At 37.9% G+C, this 27141-nt stretch overlaps 1 protein-coding gene across 1 annotated transcript; it reads left to right on the top strand.

Moving 5' to 3' along the window:
- Positions 1-3511: 3511 nt before the first annotated feature.
- LOC127450152 (formin-like protein 1) lies at positions 3512-26906 on the top strand. The gene is made up of 27 exons (XM_051713988.1): positions 3512-3722; positions 4095-4395; positions 6794-6877; positions 9894-9980; positions 10189-10262; positions 10584-10667; positions 10935-11078; positions 11345-11456; positions 11556-11632; positions 11740-11833; positions 14128-14202; positions 14292-14402; positions 14541-14690; positions 14807-14908; positions 15181-15460; positions 16254-16499; positions 16596-16720; positions 17182-17384; positions 17523-17757; positions 17863-17931; positions 18033-18113; positions 22266-22395; positions 22615-22778; positions 22882-22983; positions 24274-24372; positions 24492-24597; positions 25003-26906. Exons 2-27 carry the CDS (start codon positions 4231-4233, stop codon positions 25065-25067), a joined length of 3264 nt encoding a protein of 1087 aa, XP_051569948.1. The 5' UTR covers positions 3512-3722; positions 4095-4230; the 3' UTR covers positions 25068-26906.
- Positions 26907-27141: the final 235 nt, after the last annotated feature.

Genomic DNA, 27141 nt, shown 5'->3' with positions numbered 1-27141 from the left:
TCATACCTACGGTCAAGCATGGTGAGTGTAGGGTGATGGTGTGGGGATGCTTTGCTGCTTCAGGGTCAGGGTGTCTTGCAATAATTGAGGGAAACATGAATTCTGCTCTCTACCAGAAAATCCTAAAAGAGAACGTCCGGTCATCAATCTGTGAGTTGAAGCTCAAGCGCAACTGGATTATGCCGCAAGTCAATGATCCAACGCATAGGAGTAAGTCCACCTCTGAATGGCTCAAAATAATCTAAATTAAAGTTTTGGAGTGGCCTAGTCAAAGTCCTGACTTGAAAGCGATTGACATGCTGTGGCAGGAACTTAAACAGGCAGTTCATGCTTGAAAACCCTCCAGTGTGGCTGAACTAAAGCAGTTCTGCAAAGAAGAGTGGGCCAAAATTCCACCACAGCATTGTGAAAGACTGATCTCCAGTTATTGAAAGCATTTGGTTGCAGTTGTTGCTGCCAAAGGTGGCACAACTAGCTATTAAGTTTAAGGGGGCAGTTAGTTTTTCACATGGGTGTTATAGGTATTGGAAGACTTTTTTGCTTCAATAAAAAAATATACACTAGCAGCCAAAAGTTTGGAATAATGTACAGATTTTGCTCTTATGGAAAGAAATTGGTACTTTTAATCACTAAAGTGGCATTCAACTGATCTCAATGTGTAGTCAGGACATTAATAATGTGAAAAATTACTATTATAATTTCAGAACTTCTTAAACTACTTCAAAGAGTTCTCATCAAAAAATCCTCCATGTGCAGCAATGACAGCTTTGCAGATCCTTGGCATTCTAGCTGTCAGTTTGTCCAGATACTCAGGTGACATTTCACCCCACACTTCCTGTAGCACTTGCCATAGATGTGGCTGTCTTGTCGGGCACTTCTCATGCACCTTACAGTCTAGCTGATCCCACAAAAGCTGAATGGGGTTAAGATCCATAACACTTTTTTCCAATTATCTGTTGTTCAATGTCTGTTTCTTTGCCCACTCTAACCTTTCTTTTTTTTTTTTTTCTGTTTCAAAAGTGGCTTTTTCTTTGCAATTCTTCTCATAAGGCCTGCACCCCCGAGTCTTCTCTTTACTGTTGTACATGAAACTGCTGTTGAGCAGGTAGAATTCAATGAAGCTGTCAGCTGAGGACATTTGAGGCGTCTGAGACTCTGATGTACTTATCGTCTTGTTTAGTTGTACATCTGGCCTTCCACATCTCTTTCTGTCTTTGTTAGAGCCAGTTGTCTTTTGTCTTTGAAGATTGTAGTGTACACCTTTGAATGAAATCTTCAGTTTTTTTTTGGCAATTTCAAGCATTGTACAGCCTTCATACCTCAAAACAATGATTGACTGACAAGTTTCTAGAGAAAGCGGCTTCTATTTTGCCATTTTTGACCTAATGTTGATCTTAAGGCATGCCAGTCTATTGCATACTGTGGCAACTCAAAAACACAAAGACAATGTTAAGCTTCATTTAATGAACCAAATAGCTTTCAACTGTGTTTGATATAATGGCAAGTGATTTTCTAGTGCCAAATTATCAATTTAGCATGATTACTCAAGGATAATGTGTGGGAGTGATGGCAGCTGGAAATGGGGCCTGTCTAGATTTGATTAAAAATTACTTTTTCAAATAGTGATGGTGCTGTTTTTTACATCAATAATGTCCTGACTATACTTCGTGATCAGCTGAATGCCACTTTGGTGAATTAAAGTACCAATTTCCTTCCGAAACAGCAAAATCTGTACATTATTCCAAACTTTTGGCCGCCAGTGTATATTTTTGAAAACTGTATTTTGTGTTTACTCAGGCTGCCTTTGTTTTATGTTATATCTCGTTTGAAGATCTAAAACAATTTAGTATGAAAAATACACAAAAATAGAAGAAATCAAGATACTTTTTCACAGCACTGTACAAAAACTACTTTAATGTTCTAATAACAAACAATTTCCATTGAAAATGCATTGGACCTCTTGAACACATGACAGGCCAAAACGTTAGGAGAACCAAAATGGACGATAAATACCAGATAAAAAAGATTTAAAAAAATATATAAAATATAACAATTTATGTGGGGAAAAAAAGGTTATTTTGCACTTCTGTTTTTGCGGTTCTAAGCAATAGAAGTCACACTTTAAATATTATGATATTATGAATTATTATATTCGAATTCCTTTGATTTGTCAGATTTCATTTATTTTGGTAGGTATTTGTTTTATTTTACCCACAGAAAAATTATTATAAACTTAATGCAACACAATAAATGTATGTAATTAATTATAAATACATCATCGGTTTTTCACATCTGCCTTTTCATGCTTATGTGATCATATAAGCGGTTTATATCGGTGGTTATAGCTGATGGTTTTAGTTTGGTCAATAATTGGCCGATAAATATGGTGCATCCCTACAGATAATAAATATGGTGGCCGAAACATTGGTGCATCCTTTGATACAGATATAATTTTAACAAATTCTTTCTGCTTTGGTACAATAACAAAATAAAAGCGAATTATTTAAATTGTCTTTATAACATCACTTAAAAATTTTCTTAATTTGTTCTCTGGTTTTATACATAAAAATATACAGCATCTTTTATATTTTAGGAGGGGGTCCTTCGCAAGGTAATTGCCATATTTGGGGGTCCTTGGCATCAAAAATTTTGAGAACCCATGAACTAACATTGATGATGAAACAAGTTAAAATGAACATGAACTAATTAATTCCACATGGTGGTGTTCTAGTCTAACAAACAGAGAACCAAAGTTAATTTTAGGGTCCTCTCTAGAAGAGAATCCAGATGGACTGCTCTCTTTTTCATAACTTATTTTATTGTATTTTATTATTTTATTTTTTTATTGTGCAACTCTATGCACAATCACTGAACTTCAATTGGTATGGTATTTACTGTAAACATTTTGAAAGATTTGGTTTATTTCTTCCGGTGAGTTGATGGACTTCCCTGCTGTGTCTGTAATAACTGGGATTGTTGTTTTTTCCTTATTTCGGTTGATTTGATTTGCCAAATATTTACCAGATTTATTACTGTGATGGAAGTCTTCTTGTCTTAGCCTATGTATCAGGAATTGAGTATGTTTACTGATTATTTCATTTAGTTTAAATTTATATTTTCTTAGTTTATTCTGTGTTTCTTCTGTTGGGTTATTTATATTGATGTCTTCGAGTTGTTTGATGTTTTGTTCTAGTTCTACTTCTTGTTCCTTTTCTTTCTTTTTTTTTTTTTGGTAAATGGAAAATGAGATTATTTTCCCTCTTCGTACAGTATATACAGTAATAAAGGGTGGTAACATACAGTACACAACCTAAACTTGTGTTGTGTGACATCTTTCAGTAAAACACAAGGCCAAAGTATGTTTTCAAGTACAAACATTTTAGAATCTGTAACTACAAATGGACACACCTAGTTTTCTCTCTGTTTCTCTCTTGCTCTCTGTCTCTCTCTACTGCGAGGTGTCCAGGAAGCTGTGATGCTTCTGCTTTTTCGGTGGTTTCCTTCTGCTCATGCTTGCTTCTCATTTCTGTAACACACACTAGAGAGCTCGGACAGGTGCCTTTATGTCAACTTGCAAACATCTGCATTTTCTTTTGAAAGAAACTTTAGGCTTGATCAGAGGAAAGTGGTGGACATACAGACAGTTTTAGAAAGATGCTCCAACATCTGAGACCCTCACAAGACATGAGAGACAGACTGCTGGACAAAGACCTGTTAAACCGGTAATCAACAAGTTTAACACGTTCCCATACTGTGAGACTGGAGTAGCTAAGCTTTTTTTAAAGGACCTCTATTGTCTTTATTGTGAAAGTGTAAAGAGAGGCATTTCTTGTTCCATTTTTTTAACTAATCAAAGGTGCATGTGCGTTTTATTCTCCATTTTGAGATAGAAGGAGGTTTTCTGTTTGTGAGTTTGATAATTTTGAAGTCTCATTCTTATTGAGAACTTTTTCAAGACCAGTTGCACAATTCTGGAGTGGACGAGATTAAGAGCTTCACCAACTTGTGCTCAGTTGTTTTTTTCTAAACCCTAAACCTTGCAATACTAACAGCATGTCCTAAAGGAGAGAATCCATGTGCTTCCACTTACACAGGATCTGACTGGCTTGAGAACTGTGAACACTTCAGTGGATTGGATCGGGGAGCTGTGGACTGGGATTGGGCTTTTGGAATTGTCAGTGGTTGTTCCAGACTCAGTTCAGTGTCCTAGAATTCCTAAGGAAAGTTGTGATGGGTAACGCACCTGGTGGGATGGAGCAGGTGGAGGGGCAGGAGGCCAGAAGCTCAACAGGGGGGATTAACTCCACTCCCTCCATTCTAAAAAAGAAAAATGCCCCTTCTAAACTACCCATGCCCCCCGAGGAGGAGCTAGAAGAGCGCTTTAATGTGGTTTTGGTGAGTGCTTTATATACAGACATGTAAACATTCTATTGTGGGTATTGCAACACACCATTTAACTCCAAAACAGTTAAGCTCCATGTCAGCCAGTCATGACACTTCCTGTTCTGATATAAATAAGAGCCACCATGTTAGGAAGTACATTAACAGTTTGTCAATATTTATTTTCTCTTTTTGTATCTTACATACACACAAACAGACTCATATAGTGGCTGTACCAACAAAAACAAGGAACATCTTTTATTTGCAACGCAGAAACTGTAAGCCCTTTTGCAGAAAAGACTCATGTAAAAAAAAAAAAAAAAAATGCATTTGCCATTTAATTATCAGCATTTCAAAACTCACACACTGCCACCTGAAACATCCAATGTTGCATATGGATATGCAAATTTTGTAACATGGGAAAACACTGCTGACATCCATCTGTTTCAGCATTCTTACAAAGACTGGACAAAACGCAGTCCAATAACTGTCACATTAGTTTCACATGGGCTTTTCATTCAGAAAATGGCAGTGGTGGGATGACAAATTAGGCATTCTCTTAAGAGAAGTCATCAGACAAAAAGATGTCCTATGTATTCTTAGTGACAGCTGACCTTTGATTCGTCTTTCAATTCAGCACAAGACACCAGTGACATGTCATCTTATCAGTTTCATGAACTCACAATGAACAATATATTTTTAGACCATGCGTTAATCTTGGTTATTATAATACAGTGGTTAATTCATAATGTAATAACAAATATTTATTCATTTTAATTAGAAAAATTAATCAGTTATCATGTATTAGTTAAATTAACATTACCCAAGATTAGTAAGTGCTGTAAAAACATTGCTTATTGTTAGATCATGTTGTTTACTAATATTAACAGTATAACCTTATTGTAAAGTGTTACTGTGTAATTTAATTAATCATTAGTGGAAGATAAGATATCTTTTATTTGTTCCACTTCAGCAACAAATGGCCTTTTGATCCTTTTGAGATTATTATTATTTTTTTAAATACACAAAATATCATTAGTCAATTTCAAATTGCCATTACTTTGGTCTGTTTCTGCTCAGTTGCAACCATTTGTTCATACATGTACTATATGCTTATTAGAATATTAGAAGAAGGCAAACATGCAAAAGCATTGTATGTCATTGGATACATTCATCACACTTAGAGCCACACTTTTAGGATTCCTTAGTCATGAGTTTACGGAGATTTCCATATTAAAGTCCATAAGCCCAGAAATGTGCATTTGGTGCATTATATTAAGCAACATCAATACATTTCAGCCTCTACATTATTCACTCTTTTGTTCAGTACCAGTAGACCACAGTGGGCCCCCACCCGACACCACCCTAAACTTCTCATTCTTCCTCCAGTAACCGCCAAGTCTTTCTAAAAGCACTTTCATTATTTTTGCACACAACTTTTTTAAGAAAAAAAGAAGACCATGCTCAGAGCGGAAGCTTCTGTCTGCTTCAGGAGGAAACACCCAAGAACGCAAATTTTCTAGCCTGAACTTTACACCCATTTCCACAAACCTCACCCTCTTAATTTGGTTAACAGATGCAATTAGAGATGTTAGATGAAAGTATAAAACATAAAGCACAGGAGGATGGATATTAAATTGTTGCTAAAGTGTATTAAGAAATTTAACCCAGTGCCGGTCATTTCAGGAAGTGTCATTGCATCAGACTAATGACTGACATAGCATATGATCTACAAAAACTCTAAAGGGTAAATTAAGAAATGGGTTAAGCACAAAGAATCTATAAACAATACAAAGTCTAAAGAGGAACAAAAAGTGCTATAGAACACATTTGGTAATGACACAGGTCATATCTGATGTCAAGCATCAGTAATAAATAGTAAGTGGTTCCTTGGTTCCTTGTTCATAACATGAACTGCAGCCCAAATTTTAAATCAGAAACTGTGGAAGAGTTTAAATTACATCAGCAATACACACTTTGATAAAAGACACACCATACAGTATCTCATTCTCAAATCTTGCCAGAAGTTGCTAGTTGCGACAGAACCAAAAACATTAGCATCACGTAATTACTGACAAACGTCTTTTATTATTTTCATGCATTTGAGCTAAGTTCTGGATTTCATTCCACTGGCTGCAGCGATTAAAAGTTTTTAACGTCCACATTTAGGTTTAATCTGTCTATTGAAATCCAGCATTGTGTGATGGGTGCATATCTGCCAATACAAAAACAATATTTCATTACTCAAAGCAAATCCCACAATGTTTTTCCATATGTTCACATACAAGTTTATATTCAAAGCCTTAACACTCATACTGAAATCATTCAAATGCACAGATCTGCTAACATGTTTGTACTGCTTGAGGAGATTTCATCTGATGTCCAGGTCATCCCTCTCTCTCTCTCTTCCCAGAGCTCCATGAATCTGCCTCCAGATAAGATGAAGCTTCTGAGTCAGTATGACAATGAGAAGAAATGGGAGCTGGTTTGTGATCAGGTAAGATGCCACAGAGAGCTTTCTACTACCAATGCCATATAAAGATGAACTTTAACTTGATATAAATTTGAATAATTACTGTTAAGGTGAACTGAGAGTTTGCCTCATCAGACTCTTAGTTTGACTTGTAACGTTCCTATTCCTCTCATTTACTTTTTCAATATTAATTAGTCAAAATACGTTTTTCAGTTGTCTCTGTGCAGTTTCATGATATTGCACGTCTGCAGTATATGTGTGACTTCTAAGGGGTTGATTTCTGGTGGACTGTGTTTAGACATACCATAAGCTTTATAGTGCAGTGACTAGCTGAAATGTATACTAAAAAGATGTTAAGCACCTAAAAATGTGCTTCATGTGGAAACATCTAAATTAATTGGTTTGTTTCTGGGGTTAGATTAAGTAGAAACAGCTCCTTAAGGAAACAATTTCTGGTTACCACTTTTTACAATTTATTGTGACCAAGGCATATACAGATGTCCTTTAAAAGGACAAAGTGTATTTTTTTTATGTCATTTTATAATTTTTATACATTTTTATTGTGGATATTCTATTTTGCTGTCACTGTGTCTAATCTATATTAGTGTCTGAAAATCAAATAGAAATAAAAAAAAAATGTACACTGTAAAAAATGTCCGTAATTTTAACAGTAAAAGACTGTAAAAATAATAGTGAAAAAAAAAACGTAAATTTAAGTAATTACCATAATATATACGTAAAAAAATGTTTATATATTTGAAAAGACAATATGTAGTTTTGCTGTAAAATGTAAATGTAATTTAAAAGATGTAAAAAGTATTATTGTCCTTGTATAATTAACAGTAAAAATTATATTATATTATTAAGAGAGTACATGTATTTTACGGTAAAAAACAGTAATCGGGCATTCCCACAATTCCCTGCATGACCCATTACATTTCATTATATTTTATGGGAATAGTTATGTTTCTTCTAATTTTTAATATTAGTTACGTATTAAATACATTATATTTAATGTAGTTTAGTTAATGTTTATTGCATACTTTTATTATGGTGTTATCCTGATGGTGTTTAGTGTTTGTGTGAGTGACATGGAGCACTGTCTCTACATGTTTATTGGTCATTGCTCCTGGAAGAGCCACTATTGGTGAATTTCATGTCATTATGTCATCGCGACTCTGTAAAGTATCGGCACTGTGGAGCCACATGATTTATTTATTTTTTTTTACTGTTTTAACAAATTGTATACATTATTATCCACTGAGAAAATTTGCCGATGTGAGTAACAATGCTGGAGACCGGAAAACGAAAACAGGCTTCCGTTATGAATCATGGAACATTTATGCATTCAGGAAAAGGTGATCAGTGATCTGTTTAAGAGAATTCAACTTTATTAGGTTTAATACATTTACCAAGAAAAAAAGGTTGAAAAATAAAATTACTGGTATGATATTGAACTTATCTGAGCACTGACAAAATTACACTGACAAATCGGGGATTTTTGCAATAGAAGTGTGTGTTTATGTTATGCATTTAATTTAATCTTTTAATGACAGTATTGAAGAAATAATGTAGGGTACTAAAGGCACACCTTAAGGAAAATGTGATTTTTTTTCTGGTCACAAAGTGTCTCAAGATTCAAGAAATACATTATTATTAAATATTGATGGAGCACATAATTTATGGGAAAATAAATAACAACAGAAGGGGGCTTTCTATTGGGGCCAAATCTATTCGGCCCACTTAAGAAAAACAATGTGCTTAAAAGGGACATTTAGCCCCTGAAATAAGGGTGCTTTTTAGCCCAAATACTATCCTTTCACATATTGGACAGTTTATATAATCACCTTGAGCAAAACTGAAAATTCAAAATGAGTGTGATAATTTCCAGGATATTCATTAGCTACATAAATGTACAACATTTAAAAAAAAATTAAATATTAGATCAAATTGCTGCAAAATCAACCTATAGACATTACACACAAAGCTCTCATGGAAGAGGAACATTTTGCAGAGCATAGTGTCAAACAGGTGTTTAGGAAAGTGCTGTGGTAGTTTTTGATGCTTATTTAGTGTTTTGGGAAAAAATTCAATCAAGGGAGCCTTTTACCTCACAGAGCCTTTAGCCCTGTTGTACCCTATGATGCAAATGCTTAAAGAATTGTAAGTGAGGTAATATCAGAGCTGTGATGGTAGTGAGTAGGCAACTGCAAAAGACAGAAGACAGAGGGGGAAAACCACTGAGATATGAGGTCAAACTCTTAAGGTGATGGTGAAACCGTGGCTATACGCACTTCCTGTGTTAATATTTGTGTCTCTATGACAACTACGGAATGCAAGCGTTGTAGCTTTGCTTGCAAAGAATTACATTTGTTATGGCAACAGAGGCACAGAGCTCTAGGTTATATACCACCTTTAGAGGTATGTGTATAAATACAACCAAGTAAACATAAATAAATGCCAATGGAAAGAAATATGCTTTAGCAGCCATATAAACATAAATATCTCCATCCCATAAACTGTACATATACAGTATCTGAGGTCTAATCTAAAATAGAATCTAGTACTGATTAGAAATGACATAACTAAAATAGTAATGTTATCTTTTAGATGACACTTTTTAGGTAACCTAATCTGATTACTTTTGGATTACCCGCATGTTTTGATGAAAATCTTATTTTAAGTGTATTGTCTTATTTTAATTTACTTTTTCGCAGTTCCTAATTCTGTATATATATAAACAGTGCATTCATAAAGTATCCAGTCCCCTTCATTTATTTCACATTTTATGTTGTGTTTTGTTATTTTTTCACATCAATCTACACTCCATACCCCATAATGACAAAGCAAAAACCAGATTTTTGATAACTTTGCAAATATATTAAAAAGAAATACTGAAATATCACATTGACAAAAGTATTCAGAACCTTTGCTAGGACACTTGAAATTTAGCTCAGGTGCATCCCATTTATCTGGATCATCTTTGAGATGTTTCTCAAAGAGTCCATTCATTGTTTTTCTTCCTCCCTCTGTCCATCAGGAGCGATTCCAGGTGAAGAACCCTCCTTCAGCATACCTGACTAAAATCAGGAGCTTCTACCAGGACCAGGGTGGAGTGACACGCAGAGTTAGTACCATTACTCTTTACATCGCTCAATTTTTGTTCTTTCCCTCACACCTCCATACTCTCTCTCATTTCTGTTTCTGCATCATCAGTGCTGACACCCACCTTTAGAAAGGGCAGGTGGAAACACAGTTTGAAGTCTTGATGTGAGGCGAGTTATTTTCTTTTACCCATTCAATGAGCTCATCTCTCTGTGATCCCTTCTCTACAGTTCAAGAAGCGTGTGCAGGAGTCAACTCAAGTTCTGAGAGAGCTGGAGATTTCTCTGAGAACCAATCACATAGGGTTAGTGTGCATCTTTATAACAACCATTTTGCATTATTGAAACATTATGTGCTGATATCCAGTATGTCAAGGAAAACTCATTCAAAAGCAACTAGGTTTTTCATCTAAGCAGTTTCACCAGTTGTCTAATCGTGGGCAATCTCTGAAACTAAAACTAAATTAAATGTTTTATTTTGGTGAATTTGTGCTAAGATGACCTGAATTACCATAACCTTCATAAGACCCTTCATATTTCCTTATATAACTGCTTTTCTCTTTTTTATTCTTATTCCTTCATATTACATCCTTATCTCTTCTCTCTGTTTTCCTTTCTCACTGTAGGTGGGCTCAGGAGTTTCTGAATGAGGAAAACCAAGGCTTAGATGTCCTGGTGGACTATTTGTCCTATGCTCAGAGTGATGTGCCGTAAGTTTATCCTTTTGATTACTAACATCAACACCATTGCAGTCATATAATGAGTCTACAGTCATTCTCCATAAATACCTTATAACCAGCTCCAAGCTTTAAACTCTCAAGAAGTAAACAGAATTCACTCCTCACATTAACATTAAGTCTGTTAACTGCCTGAATAAATCGAAACAAAAATTGAGTTCAAATCGCTTTGGATAAAAGCATCTGCTGAATGAATAAATGTAAATGTAAATGTAAATCCTGTACTGACATGTTTCCCAGGTTTGAGGTGGAATCTGTGGAAAATGGTGTCTCAGTATCAGACAACAGGAGACTCTCGGAGAGATCGCTGGAGGATCTGGCCAAAAACGTGAACCATTCTCCCACACATGGAGTGTCCAAAGCGGCACGTGCATTCACTGTCAGGTGAGTCTCTATCAACACATTACACATACAAGGATCATTCAGTACAGAGAGATGACTGGTTCACCCTGCATTTCGCCTAAGGATTTATGGTCATGTTTGGCATGTTCTAAATTCACCTTGCACGGCTTCATGCACATGCGCTGCTTCATGGACTGAAATATTAGTCAAACAATGGTACAAGAGGTTCTGCATGTCATTCTTAGGTAGATGGGCATGTTTGTTCCCATTTTCATACTCATCTTTTGTTCATTCTGTGTCCATTTCAGAATAACCTCCTTGGCCAATAGCAGAAAAACTCTGCGAAATGCTCGTTTGGCCACCCAGAGGGATGATGTTCACTTATGCATTATGTGTCTGCGTGCTATCATGAATTATCAGGTATGTGAAATGTGGAGCGCATACAGACACAAGACAAAGCTACTTTAAATGTCATTTAAGGAGAATTTTATGTGACTCAGTTGTTCTTTTTTTTAAAAGTCTGGCTTCAACTTAGTCATGAATCACTCCAGATGTGTCAATGAAATCACACTTGGTCTCAACAACAAAAACCCCAGGTACAGTAAACAGTGCTTTTCTGTGATATGTGTGTGGGTCCTATGTGCTTGCGTCAGTGTTTGTGAATTCATAACACACTTTGATACACTGTGTATATATCATGCAGGACTAAAGCTCTTGTATTAGAGTTGTTGGCGGCAGTGTGTCTAGTTAGAGGTGGACATGACATCATCATCTCAGCCTTTGACAACTTTAAAGAGGTAAGATGATTGGCCGAACACACACACACACACACACGTTGGTGCAGCTATCATTATGAGGACTCTCCATAGACATAATGATTTTTATACTGTACGAACTATAGATTCTATCCCCTAACCCTACCCCTAAACCCTCACAAAAAACTTTCTATATTTTTACATTTTCAATAAAACATCATTTAGTATGTTTTTTTAAGCGATTTGAATTATGGGGACACTAGAAATGTCCTCATAAACCACATTTATAGCATAATACCCTTGTAATTACCAGTTTGTAACCTAAAAAAAAAAAGTCCTCGTAAACCACTTAAACCTGCCCACACACACACACACACACACACACACACATACACCATCTGCCTAATATTGTGTAGGTGCTCCTCGTGCCACCAAAACAGAACCAATCCGCGTCTCAGAATAGCATTCTGAGATTATATTCTTCTCACCACAATTGTACAGAGTGGTTATCTGAGTTACCATATAGTTTGTCAGTTCAAACCAGTCTGGCCATCTCCGTTGACCTCTCTCATCAACAAGACATTTCCATCCACAGAACTGTCGCTCACTGAAAGTTTTTTGTTTTTGGCACCATTCAGAGTAAATTCTAGAGACTGTTGTGTGTGAAAATCCCAGGAGATCAGCAGTTACAGAAATACTCAAACCAGCCCATCTGGCACCAACAATCATACATGCGATTATCTAATCAGTCAATCGTGTGGCAGCAGTGCAGTGCATAAAATCATTCAGATATGGGTCAGGAGCTTCAGTTAATGTTCACATCAACTATCAGAATGCGGAAAAATGTGATCTCAGTGATATGGACCATGGCATGATTGTTGGTGCCAGATGGGCTGGTTTGAGTATTTCTGTAACTGCTGATCTCCTGGGATTTTCACACACAACAGTCTCTAGAATTTATTCAGAATGGTGCCAAAAACCAAAAACATCCAGTGAGTCAGTTCTGTGGACAGAAATGCCTTGTTGATGAGAGAGGTCAACAGAGAATGGTCAGACTTGTTCGAACTGCTGAAGAATGCTATTCTGAGATGCGGGTTGGTGCTGTTTTTGTAGCACAATACCCTTGGGGGGGGACCTACAAAATATTAAGCTGGTGGTTTTGGGGGCCTGGGTATCTCAGTGGTAAAAGACTCTGGCTACCACCCCTGGAGTTCGCTAGTTCGAATCCCAGGGCATGCTGAATGACTCCAGCCAGGTCTCCTAAGCAACCAAATTAGCCCGGTTGCTAGGGAGGGTAGAGTCACATGGGGTAACCTCCTCATGGTCGCTATAATGTGGTTTGTTCTCGGTGGGATGCGTGATGGGTTGAGTGTGGATGCCGCGGTGGTTGGCGTGAAGCCTCCACACGCGCTATGTCTCCGTGGCAACGCGCTCAACAAGCCAAGTGATAAGATGCGTGGGTTGGCGGTCTCAGAAGCGGAGGCAGCTGGGATTCATCCTCCGCCACCCGGATTGAGGCGAATTACTACGCGACCACAAGGACTTAAAAGTGCATTGGGAATTGGGCATTCCAAATTGGGTGAAAAAGGGGAAAAATCCACAAAAAAAAGCAGGTGGTTTTAATGTTGTGGCTGATCGGTGTATATATACATATATATATATATATATATATATATATAAACTGCCTGTATATTATTGTCAATAATTTACTGTAGTTCTTGCTGAAAGTTTGTTATATGTTTGCAGTGTAGTTTCCTGAGGGAACCAATTTGTTTTTCTCCATTGTTTGGAAATTTTAGATGTGAATTAAGACATTATTAAGGTACTTTATGAACCTTTTGTACTTGTGGGTGTAATGGTTGCAAGCTGGTATGTGATAGCTGTGCGGTTATGTGTAAACTTCACTCCCCTGGCCTCAAGAGGCACACTAGCGACTGATGCTAGAGGCTGTAGCCTTTAGCCTCCTCGTTAGCACGCCCACCTCCCATGCCGGAGACGCCGGTTCGAATCCCACTTGGAGTGGGTCGAGCAGGACCGGTTACATAGGGAGGTCCCCACAAAATGGTTTGGTCAGGTCTTGCATTCATTCTTGGGCCATTGTTTTAATAGCACAGCCATGCAAATCTTCTCTTTTCCTTCCACTTCATCAATATCTGTGTCATCTATGACACACAGACATTAATACTTTCACCATCCCACAAATCGTGCGGGCTTTAACTACACAAATCCCCTCATACACAAATGGAAGTCTATGAATCCTTTCCTAGTTATAGAATAGGTTTGTGAATAGAGTATCATGCTAAACACTCACCTGTATGTGTGGCCCCCTTGGTCAGGTGAGTGGAGAGAAGAACCGCTTTGAGAAGCTCATGGAGTGCTTCATGAATGACGACAGCAACATAGACTTCATGGTGAGCTCTGACCTCTCAGCTAAATCACGCTCAGTATCACCTATGAATCAGATGAAAATAATCCTGCTAATCAACCATTTTGTTCATAGGTGGCTTGTATGCAGTTCATTAACATTGTGGTCCACTCAGTTGAGAACATGAACTTCCGTGTACATCTTCAGTATGAGTTTACACAGCTGGGCCTCGACCAGTATTTAGAAGTGAGTCTTCAACTGTACATTAATTTAAAAAAGCATAATAACCACTACATAACATACATAAATATATCCTAATAATAAAGCAAAAAATATCCTTCTATAGTAACAAAAAACTGTGCGTTTTTATGTGTGTGGCATCAGTCCTTAAAAAAGATGGAAAGTGAGAAGTTGCAAGTGCAGATCCAGGCATACTTGGATAATGTATTTGATGTTGGAGCTCTGCTCGAAGATGCAGAGAATAAAGCAGAAATAGTGGAGCATGTAACGGAACTGCAGGAAAGCAATGCCCAGGTCAGAAACACACATGCACTGTACACACAAACAGTTTTGCATGTAATCACCCATGGCACATATACTGTAAAACATAGCTGAAAGTATTGTAAGTAGGCTGTATTCTTGTATTATAGCTGAATGCTAGACTGCAAGAATATGAAAATGGAGCTGTGGAGAAAATGGCAGAACTGGAGCAACAACTAATGCAGGCCACTAAAGAGTCAGCATTGTTGAAGGTACCACACTGAATTTCCTTCTCATTCTTTCTTTCTCCATGTTCTAGCCCTGGCTGAATTGCAATTTAGGATTAGGATTGGTTTGCAAACCCATTAGGACTGGTTTGCAACAGTTGTCTGATGTACATCAAGACGCCATTGACACTGTAGTAGATCCAAATGCTGCCTAAATATACCACTTGATACCTAAAAGTATGTATTTTTTTTCCCCATCACATACTTTTTGTACTTGGAAGTGTGTCTCACTCTAAACCTTTATGTGTGTGTGGCAGGAGAGCTTGCGAGAGTCCTGCACCCAGGTGAGCACCCTGCAGCAGAGAGAACGGGAACGAGAGATTCAGAGAGAGAGAGAAAGAGAGCAGGAGTGGCTGTCAAAACCCTCACAGGTAGAAAGAGATAGAGACAGAGAGAAGGTGAGCGAGGAGTCCAAACTGGAGCTGAAGTTGAAGGAACTAGAGGAGAAGGGTTTAGTCCGACTGGAACGCACAGCCTCTGGAAGCCTGGACATTAAAGTCATTCCAGTCACCGTAGAGAAAATTGTCACTCAAACAGGTACAGTACGAGAACTTGTTCACAAAATCATAATTATATATTTACAGTATGTGTTTGAGTAAAATGAACATTTTTGTTTTATTCTATAAAGTACTAACAACATTTCTCCCAAATTTTCAATAAAAATATTGCAATTTAAAGCATTTATTTGCAGAAAATGACAACTGGACAAAATAACGATGCAGTGTTTTCAGACCTCGAATAATGCAAAGAAAACAAGTTCATATTCATTTTAAAAAACCAACAACACAATACTAATGTTTTAACTTAGGAAGAGTTCAGAAGTAAATATTTGGTGGAATAACCCTGATTTTCAATCACAGCTTTCATGCGTCTTGCCATGCTCTCTACCAGTCTTTCACATTGCTGTTGGGTGACTTTATGCTTTATGTTGTCAGTACTTTATAGAATAAAACAAAAATTTTCATTTTACTCAAACACATACCTATAGTTAGTAAATCCATAGAAACTGATCATTTTGCAGTGGTCTCATATTTTTTTGCACATTAGCTATACAAGCCAGGAAACATTTGGCCTTTTTTCTTTGCATAATATGAGGAGAAGAAGCACCATTTATGATACCAGTTTTGTCAGATTTTACTGTTCTTTGATTATAATCTTGACCAACCGTTTTTGAGATTTCAGTGTTCCTCCATTCAAGTAGACAGGAGCTGCACTGGCATGACTGGAAGTAGCCTCCCGAGATCGTTCCAAAGATGGCCGACAGTGGACTGACTTGCTATCATGATATCATGTCAGTGCAACACAAAAACTCTGTTTTTAATATTCACAGTGTCAGTGTCAGCACTAGCTCCTCAAGCCCCACCACCTCCAGCAGCAGCACCACCCCCACCTCCGCCCCTACCTGATGCAACCGTACCCCCACCTCCACCACCACCCCCTCTTCCTGGATCTGAAGCTCCTCCTCCTCCCCCTCCTCCTCCACCTCCTGGTGGAGGCCCACCACCACCCCCACCCCCACCTGGCTGTGGGCCACCGCCCCCTCCCGGAGCTCCTCCTGCCCCTGGGGCTGAGACAGGTGAAGGGACAAAACTTTTACAATTAAAGAGAGTATACAGAGACTTGCAGTAAGCTTGGAGGACCTTGTAAAAATTTTCTTGATTCTTTTACACAGAAGCGAAGAGTCGTAAGCCAATTCAAACAAAGTTCAGAATGCCTCTGTTGAACTGGCAGGCTCTGAAGCCCAATCAGGTGACAGGAACTGTGTTCAGCGAGCTGGATGATGAGCAAGTGTTAGGGGTAAGAGCAATTAAATCCTTCCATCCATCCAGGGCCGTTTCTAAGCATAGGCAAACTGCTGGGGGGGTTGCCAAAGAGGAGGCCGCCGCCATGCACCCCAATAACCCCCCCACCCCAACCCAATAGGGATCTCATCTAGGGCACCAGAATAGTCAGAAACGGCCCTGCATCCATCCTGCAGAAAAGACCAGCATTGCTTGTCACCAGCTAAATGTTGTGTTTTGGGCGCCGTTCTCCCAACAAGGGATGCCGGTGTACTGGTGATCCTAACAGGCTTTTAAACTAGTTTAACCATAAGAAAGAACATGCTTGTCAAACAGCTTCACCAGCTAGGTTTTGCTGGTGAAAAGCATGACTATGTTGGTCCCCTAATTAGACCTGCATTGGAATTGCATGCTGGCTAAGCTGGTCTGTGCAGCAGGGATATCTATCTACGTACCTAACATGCATTCCTTTCTCAGGAGCTGAATATGGACCTGTTTGCGGAGCAGTTTAAGACCAAGGCTCAGGGTCCTCCAACAAATCTTTCTAAGCTCAAAGTAAAGGTGGCTGAGAAGGCCCCCAGTAAGGTGTCTCTGCTGGAGGCGAACAAAGCCAAGAACCTTGCCATCACCCTCCGCAAGGGAGGCATGAGCCCCAATGACATCTGCACCGCTATTGAGAAGTATGTATCTCTCCTGATCGTTGACACATTCAGAGCTGTGCAGCTCAAGTTTTGCTGGTAAACAGCAAGCTAAGATAATAAAACAATCTGGAGCATTATGGAAATGCATGGATTTCTCACTTGCTTGTTTTTCTACAGATATGACCAACAGTCTCTGAGTCTAGACTTTCTGGAGCTGCTGGAACGTTTTATCCCATCAGAGTATGAGATGAAGCTACTCCAGAACTACGAGAAGGAAGGGCGCTCACTTGAGGACTTGAGTGAGGAGGACCGTTTCATGAGCCGCTTTGGCAAAATCCCACGCCTTGCTCAGCGAATCAACACCCTCACCTTCATGGGCAACTTCCCTGAGACTGTAAAACGTCTGCAGCCGGTCAGTTCGAATAACGGTTCAGGTGTTCTACAATCCCACAAAAATGCATGAGTTTTGGAACTGTTTTATTCAAAAACCATCCATTTGTCCCATTTGTTTCCATAGCAATTGGATGCCATCATTGCAGCATCTATGTCCCTCAAGTCTTCATCTAAGCTGAAAAAGATGTTAGAGGTGAGTAGCCCAGTCATCTGTCCCTCACATTTGGACTCAAAGGTATTAATGCTGTGCTCCTTCAATGCAGTTAAAGCTCACTTATCAATCTCCTTCTTCAGATCATCCTGGCATTTGGGAACTACATGAACAGCAGTAAAAAAGGAGCAGCATATGGGTTCCGTCTGCAGAGTCTTGACCTGGTGAGTGTGTTTGACAGTAACTAGAAAAAATGGCTGTTTTTTAGTTACATTAATAGTTCACCCAAAAATGAAATTCAGTCATTACTAACTCAAGCTGTTGTTGTACACCTGTATGACTTTCTTTCTTCCATGGAACACGAAAAAAGAGATGTTAGGTAGAATGTTAGACTCAGTCACCATTCCCTTTCATTGAATCTTTTTTTCTCCATGCAATGAAAGTGAATGGTGACTGGAGCTAACATTCTGCCTTGTATCTACTTTTGTGTTCAACAGAACAAAGAAAGTAATATGGTTATAAATGGGTAAAGTAAATATTGACAGAATTTACATTTTTTGGGGGAACCGTCCTTTTAAGAGTCATATTTTGTTCTGTAGGACTTCAGCATTATGTGCAACATACTATATTTTACAAGAGAAAGTTAAGTGCCCTGGGTAGGTTTGCACCAGCTGTGCGTAAGGTCTCACTTAAGCTGACACTAAGGGCTTAGTAACTACTAGTTAGTTTGTAACTAAGTCAGTACTTATTTTGGTTGCACCACCTGTTCTTAAGGCAAGACTTATCTAGTAGGTCGTAAGCTCTCCGTAAAGTAATGTTTATTCGCATAATAGGATGTTTACCTGTATTGATCCAATAAACAGCCTTCAAGTTTGTACACTGAAGTGTTAAAGGTGCAATATGTAAAATTTTTCATGTAATACTTGCCTTTTTTTTGCCAGTGTGTGAACAGCTTGTAACGCAACTTAAAAAATTAGCCCTTCCCGGACTTCCTAGGTTGCCTATTAAAGCCTGTAGACTGATTTTCATGTGAAGGGAGCGGGTCGCTTTTGCCGGGAAAATCCAAAGGATGTGACATTTATGCACGCTCCCGAGAGCTTTGCCTCAGACAGTAGCATCTCTTACGCTATTCAACAGCGACAACAAATTGCAACACTAGGTAACGTTACCTTAGAGATGGAATCCAGCAAACGTCCAACTCCTACACAAACTCAGAGTAAGCCAAAAAATGTAAAAAATAAATTATCTACTGAATCCCGTCTGACTAAGCGGAAATGTGATTGTGGTCGAGGGATAACTAGAGTGAACATCGGCAGGGCATTTGATTCCTGGAGGGACCTTCGTTTGGTTTTGGGGATCAAAAACCGACCCTGAATTGGTGTTCTTCTTATTGGACAGGTAAGCTTACATAACAGCAAAGCATGTGAAATATAGTGCCATAAGGATTGATCTGTGTAATTTGAGCTAACTTGATCTTGCATGCTAACGCTGATGAATTGCAAGCTACCTTGCTTCATAACTTTCAAATAATTTCAACGATCTTCTCTTCATACTAAAAGTCAGGTTAATGTCAATGTTAATCTGTAATTATTCAGCAAGGTAAACTACAATAACACATGAAATGAATGCTAGACAGTGTTCAAGATAATGCAAAAAGCTCTATTCATTAGTGTAAAGTAACTTGGTTATACAGAAAATATATACATTCTATTATTATAAAACAATAGCGCATCGATATATCAAAATGACTTGTGTCAACATATTTATAACGTACAGTCTATTTTATAAACAGCTACTGTCATCATCCACCAAATTTAGCTAACAGCTATTGATAAAGCTGGCTAGCAAGCTAACGCCGACATAGGCTATCGTATAAATGCAGTCAATGTATCATGCAAAGAAAAGTGATTACTTCAAACTACAGTCTTGCATAGCCAGACCTATATCCACACTTTGTTTTAGCCCTGTTCCAGCATTGGAGAGTCAAATATAATATACAGTCTCAAAGTTTGTAGTAAAACAATCATAACTGTGTAATTTTAATTATGCTACCTCATCTGTCAGCATGATGCCGGTGAATCATGTTCAGTCTCTTTGTACGTTACGTCATTGTTTTGGTCGATGCTCGTGTCCCTATGGAATGTGTGCACGAGCACGAGCAACAGGTAGCTGGCTGCAGTTCACTTAACGGCCACAGGTGTCATTAATAACAAGGGTTTCTGAATCTTACATACTGCACCTTTAAAAAGCCGTCAGTTTCAGTTTTATCTCGTTACGGTTGATGTTCAAACCTGGTTTGCTCACGTAACTGTCAGCTGTAATAAATAATATCCCCATTAAAATACGATACATAATAAAACAAAATTTCATTAATGATATAGGCTATTTATCTTATGTAAATAACAATATTCAATAACTGTATCTAAAATGAATAAGGGACAATAAATAAATACTAATACAACAGGCTGGAAAAATAGACATTTATTAATTTTAATACCTTATATTTTTCGTATATGTTGAAACTTGACACCGGGCGGCGTACACAGGAAAGTGCACCATTAGATCGGTTTCATGCTGAAGAGGTCATTTTTTTACATAATATGTTCTCCCGTAAATGTAAATGCCAACATCATCATATATGTTGAAAGGATTGAAGCCTGCCAAGCAAAACATGAGGTCACTGATGTCATTAAGTGAGTCTGCTTTTTTATTCCATCAGTTACTCCTGGTCAGAGGCTTCCGTAAATATTTAGTTTATACGTAGGGTTACATTCTACCTAAGTTTAATGGTGCAACGCTCAAACATTTAGTAGTGCGTAAATTGTGACTTAGTGCCCATTAATGCCACAACTTGGCTAAGTTGTAACGTACGTATAGATGGTGCAACCGGCCCCTGGTGAAAAAAAAATATTTTTGGAAAGCTAACTTTGTATAAGTTATGAAAGTAATGGCTAAACTGGTAAAACATTCTATCCTGAAGTCACATAAGGTATTGGCAGAGGGCTTTAATGAAGACATCATTGGGCTCTTGAGGTTTTTAGTAGAAACAAAAGTTAAACAAAAAGTCCTATGGGTTTTGAAAAGAAATAGGGACTGACTCTAAACTTTGCTTGTTGAGTGATTATTAATGTGTTCAGGGTTGGGGAGTAACAGAATACATGTATAGCGATTACGTATTTAAAATACTAAATATAAGTAACTGTATTCCACTACAGTTACAATTTAAATCATTGATAATTAGAATACAGTTACATTCAAAAAGTATTTTGATTACTGAACAGATTACTTTGCATTTTATTGTCATTTGTTTCATTTAATATTTAGTCCTTTCAGATGGAAAACATTTATCCATATAAATGATACGATCCAAAGTGCATTTGAACAGCAGTGAAACACTTTCTTATGATGTGTTACATTCATATGAGCAGACAGAGAAGTATGTTTGAAGTTTGGAGCAGAAGAAATAGAAATAAACCTTGTGTAAATTGTCAGCTTTACACTAAGCTAAAATGCTATTTCTAGCCATTTTACATGCACGTTCCAGGCACAATCATATTCACGTTAGATCATAATTTCTTTTTTCTAGTAAGATCTTTGATATTAGGGCAAAAATCATATTCTTGATAATAATTTTGTGTATTGTTTTCCTGTAAAAATATCTAAAAAATTGTTAAAACAAGATCAATTAGATTTATCTTGTTTTAGAAACAACACTGCATAAGATATTTGTGTTTTTCAGAGAATGTATTTTTAACATGTGTATATTGTATTACTGTACTGGTAGAGTTTTCATAGTCAAAACAAGTGAAAAAATCTACCAGTACTGAAGAAGTAATCCAAAGTATTTAGAATACGTTACTGACCTTGAGTAATCTAACGAAATATGTTACAAATGACATTTTACAGCATGTAATCTGTAATCTATAGTGGAATACATTTCAAAAGTATCCCTCCCAACCCTGAATGTGTTTTATTTGCCCATAAATTCCCTGTTTGGTCTAGCACTTCTAGCACTACATCTGCATCTATATGCTTACCAGGATTTCACCAAGTATAAGACATGTTCCTTGTTCAACATCCTGATTTAACCTGGAACTGCCTTCCTACTAACCAATCAGATTTTAGGATTGGGTTTAGGGGTTAGAGTAAGGCTTAAGACTGGGGTCGGGACTTCAACATTGCTCTTGAACCAATCAATTCCCTCTCATTTCAAGGATAGTTAATGGAATAGGGTTGGATTTAGGGATAGAGTTAAGAGACTATGTTTTTTTTAAAGGCCAAAATAACTATGACCATATGTACCTCTACATCTGCCTTTTGTGGCCACAGTAGAACTTACATGTGTCTTCACTCTCTCACTTTCTTGTGTTTTTCAGCTGTTGGACACAAAGTCCACAGACCGCTCCCAGACTTTGCTGCACTTTATTGTGACTGTGTTGCAGGAGAAATATCCAGAGCTTACCTCTTTCCACACTGAACTCCGCTTTGTAGACAAGGCTGGTCTGGGTATGACATACAGTGCATAGAGTATACATTACAATTAACTCCCACTACATACATACTAATGTTAGTAATATATTTATTGTAAAACACAAAAATAAATGTATAGATTAATATCTATAGCTATATAATAAAATACATAGATAATAAAGTAAACATAGTTTACAAATATACATTTTCAATTTAGTTTCCTCTTTCTCCTTTCTCACTCCATTGCTCCCTCAGTCTCTTTGGACGGTGTGCTGCAGGATGTGAGATCTCTGGAGAGAGGGATGGAAGGGACCAAGAAGGAATTCCTGGTGCAGGATGACATTCCAGCACTAAAAGAGTTTGTTAAAGCTAACAGTGACATACTAGATTCACTTGTTAAAGATGGCAAGACAGCACAGGTGAGACCACAGGAGTGTGCATTCACACAAATGCATTACATTTGCATGGCTGGTAATTATTTATTCTAATAGTCTTGCTGTCATTTTCTTTTCTGCAAACAAGGAGGCATACATTTCTGTAGTGGAGTACTTTGGAGAGAACCCCAAAACAACACAGCCTTCCATGTTCTTTCCACTCTTTGTCAGGTTCATCAAAGCTTATAAGGTGAACGTTATAGTAACATTTACATACAGTACACCTTTACACTGCTTATTCTGATACCATTGAAAATATTCATATCAAGATGTACACATTTTGATACATGCTTATGGAAGTTGTTTGAAGTATAAGAATAGAACGTTAAAGGATTATTTCACCCAAAAATGAAAATTATCTCATAATTTACTCACCCTCATGCCATCCCATATGTGTATGACTTTCTGTCTTCTTCAGAACACAAATGAAGATTTTTCGAAGAATATTTCTGCTCTGTAGTTCCATAAAATGCAAGTGACTGGGTGCCAAATTTTTGAAGCTCCAAAAAGCACATAAAGCCATCATAAATGTAATCTGTCTGACTCCTGTGGATTAATTAATGTCTTCTGAAGCGAATCGCTTGGTGTGTGTAAGAAATAGATCAATATTTAAAACTTTTTTTACAAAAAATTCACAAGGGTCGAGGTTAAGCACGTTGGCAAGTTCACGCGAGAACTGACGCGTGAAATACGGGAAAAATTGAAGCGCAGTGTTGTTTACAACAGAGGAGCATAGATAGTCATACATACACTATATGCCTCATTCAGCTGGTCTGAATACGTCAACTGTGGCGCCATCTTGGAACGGTGAACAAGGAGAACTGTTTGAATCGGTTTGAATGCAAGTGAGTGAATGGAGGAGATTCCTCAGACCGACCTCCTTGCTCAGACCGCTGCATAAACTGCTTTTGTGGAAACAGTATTGTGGTCTATAGAAACAGCTGTAATAAGGTATCTACGGATGAATATCTATGCAGAGGAGGCTTACGCGCTTATGTCACGCGAGAGGCAGTTTGAACTCCACCCTCCTCAATGTACAAACCTCAAGTTGGCCGGGGGTGAACATTTTTTGTAAAAAATGTTTTAAATATTGATCTATTTCTTAAACACACCAAGCGTTTCACTTCAGAGGACATTAATAAGACTACTGGAATCATATGGAGTATTTTTATGATGACTATATGTACCTTTTGGAGCTTCAAAAATGTGGCACCCATTCACTTGCATTTTATGGACCTACAGAGCAGAAATATTCTTCTAAAAATCTTAATTTGTGTTCTACTGAAGAAAGACAATCATACACACCTTGGATGGCATGAGGGTGAGTAAATTATGAGAGAATTATAATTTTTGGGTGAAATATTCCTTTAATTTGGCATGTTAAAGAAACTGAGATCTATACAAAGAGCAATGATAACGAGAGATTTACTGTTTGATTATTAATTACTGTGATGGTGTATATTTTTCTGTCACACAACAGCAAGCAGAACAGGATAACGAACTGAGGAAGAAACAGGAGAGTGCAGCAGAAGAACAGACAGCCCCCTCACCAAAGAAGAAAAATAGCTCTCCTCAAAAGGTGAGAAAAATCACTGAAATGTATTTTTATTTGTCCTGCATGACTAAATATATGACATTATCAATGGAACAGCACAACTGAAGTGAATCCTCTGAAATGCTTTGCTTTTCTCTGGTCAGGGCCCCATGATGCCCAAAATGCCTCAGATGGACATGATCGCAGAGCTGAAGAAGAGACAAGTGAAGCCCCAAATCACAGATGGAGCCATTGATGACATCATTACAGGTAAAGATGTGGTATTGATTGCCAAGATGAGAATTATTAAAGCATGGCAAAATAGGTAAAAAGGCATATTCACATTATTTTAATCTAGATTACAGCTACTTGTTACAGTTTAAACTGGCAAGGTAGATTTGCCACCTATTTAATGTTTATCCAGGTTCTTTTTACCCAGAAATATTATGCAAATTATGCATTAGGCTGTTCCATTGTTGACCTTAAGACAACATTAAATGCTGCAGTTTTTAATATTGAGTCATACTGTATTCCTGAAATCAGATCACAGACAAAATGTACTGTAATCTTCTGTTAGTGTCTGGAAATCATTCAGGCTTCATAAAAAAATAAATAAACAGAAAATAATCTGAATGATATAACCCCTAACTTGTGCATGTGTATGTGTGTTGTCAGATTTGAGAAATTCACCTTACAGAAGAGCTGATGGGCGGAGAACAGCGCCACGACAAGACAACTGAGTGTTACATGAAGAGACATTTCTTCTGTCCAGTCCACTGCACAGCCCTGTACATACATACTTACAGTGCATTCAGAAAGTATTCAGACCTTCATTTCATCCACCTGTGGCAAATTCAATTGATTAGACATGATTTGGAAAGGCACACACCTATTTATATAAGGTCTCACAGCTGAAAATGTATATCAGAGCAAAACCCAAGCCATGGGGTCAAAGGAACTGCCTGCAGAGCTCAGAGACAGGATTGTGGCGAGGCACAGAAAAAAATTTCAGCTGCATTGAAGGTTCTCCATAATTCTTAAATGGAAGAAGTTTGGAACAACCAGGACTCTTCCTAGAGCCGGCCGCCCAGCCAAACTGAGCAATCGGTGGAGAAGGGCCTTGGTAAGAGAGGTGACCAAGAACCTAATGGTCACTCTGGTTGAGCTCCAGAGATCATGTGTGGAGATGGGAGAAACTTGCAGAAGGACAACCATCACTGCAACACTCCACCGATCTGGGCTTTATGGCAGAGTGGCCAGATGAAAGTCTCTCCTCAGTGCAAGACACATGAAAACCCGCTTGGAATTTGCAAAAATGCACCATAAGAACTCTCAGACTGTGAGAAACAAGATTCTCTGGTCTGATGAAAGGAAGATTGAACTGTTTGGCCTCAATTCCAAATGTCATGTCTGGAGGAACCCAGGCACCGCTCATCACCTGCGCAATACCATCCCAACGTTGAAGCATGGTGGTGGTAGAATCATGCTGTGAGGGTGTTTTTCAGCGGCAGGGACTGGAGGACTGGTCAGGGTTGAAGGAAAGCCGAACGCAGCAATATACAGAGATATCCTTAATAAAAACCTGGTCCAGAGCACTCAGGACCTCAGACTGGGCCAAAGGTTCACCTTCCAACAGGACAATGACCCTAAGCACACAGCCAAGACAATGCAAGAGTGGCTTAGGGACAACTCTGTGAATGTCCAGCCAAAGCCAGGACTTGAACCCAATCGAACATCTCTGGAGAGACCTGAAAATGGCTGTCCACCAACGGTCCCCATCCAGCCTGACAGAGCTTGAGAGGATCTGCAGACAAGAATGGCAGAAACTCCCCAAATTCAGGTGTGCAAAGCTTGTCACATCATACCCAAAAAGACTTGAGGCTGTAATCGCTGCCAAAGGTGCTTCAACTAAGTACTGAGTTAAGGGTCTGAATACTTATGTCAATGTGATATTTCAGTTATTTTCTTTTTAATAAATTTGAAAAGTTATCAAAAATCTGTATTTTGCTTTGTCATTATGGGGTATGGAGTGTAGATTGATGTGAAAAATAAATAAATAATTTAAAGCATTTTAGCATAAGGCTGCAACATAACAAAATGTGAAAAAAATTAAGGTGTCTGAATACTTTCTGAATGCACTGTATAACCTTTCTACTCTTTATATAGTAAACATAAAGAACAACTCAATGCACAGCACCAGCAAACTCATTTACACATACATACAACCACATTGACAGATACGCAACAACAGATGGTGCACAAACACAAAAGAGTCACACTAACAAACACCCATCACACATGCTTACATATGCTTAGATGTGATTTAACCTTTGGACAGTCTGTTAAAACCATCCTGTGGAAACTGTACATAAGGCATAACATTTTTTACCATCACATTAGATCTTAAACATGCAAACAACTCTATTGGATTCCATGAACTTCAATTACTATTACTTTGTTTTTGCTGCGTGTTTATATTGCTAATGAAATTGTAAAAAAAATACAACAACTGTACTTTTATAATAATAAATAAAAAGAGTTTGCTTTGTGTTTTAATGATAAAAAAAAGTGAGAACATTGACACGTGTTTGATATTTTTTGTTCCCTGAAACAAGGAATGTTTCTAAAAAAGACAGTGGAACTTTTGTTGTAGAAGAGAGCTGTACTTTATTAGACACACAACCACAGCAAATATGTACAAAAGGTCTCAGCTCTCAATGTTTTCTCACAGGAAAAAAATGATAATAATAAAGTCACATTTCTCACAAAGTTATCATGGCATTCACCCTGATAAATTAATTTCTTTTTCTTCTG

The sequence above is a fragment of the Myxocyprinus asiaticus genome, chromosome 13 (genome assembly GCF_019703515.2).
Source record: "Myxocyprinus asiaticus isolate MX2 ecotype Aquarium Trade chromosome 13, UBuf_Myxa_2, whole genome shotgun sequence".
NCBI classification, from domain to species: domain Eukaryota; kingdom Metazoa; phylum Chordata; class Actinopteri; order Cypriniformes; family Catostomidae; genus Myxocyprinus; species Myxocyprinus asiaticus.
The sequence above is the reverse complement of the archived record's forward strand: the minus strand, read 5'-3'. Positions and strand labels throughout refer to the sequence as shown.

Excerpts from the sequence above, each read along its gene's own strand:
- LOC127450152 (XM_051713988.1), top strand. The coding sequence starts at position 4,231 with ATGGGTAACGCACCTGGTGGGATGGAGCAGGTGGAGGGGCAGGAGGCC. Across the intron at positions 14,909-15,180 it reads AAGAGTCAGCATTGTTGAAG|GAGAGCTTGCGAGAGTCCTG; the intron begins GTACCACACTGA and ends TGTGTGTGGCAG. Across the intron at positions 22,396-22,614 it reads TGTAGACAAGGCTGGTCTGG|TCTCTTTGGACGGTGTGCTG; the intron begins GTATGACATACA and ends TTGCTCCCTCAG.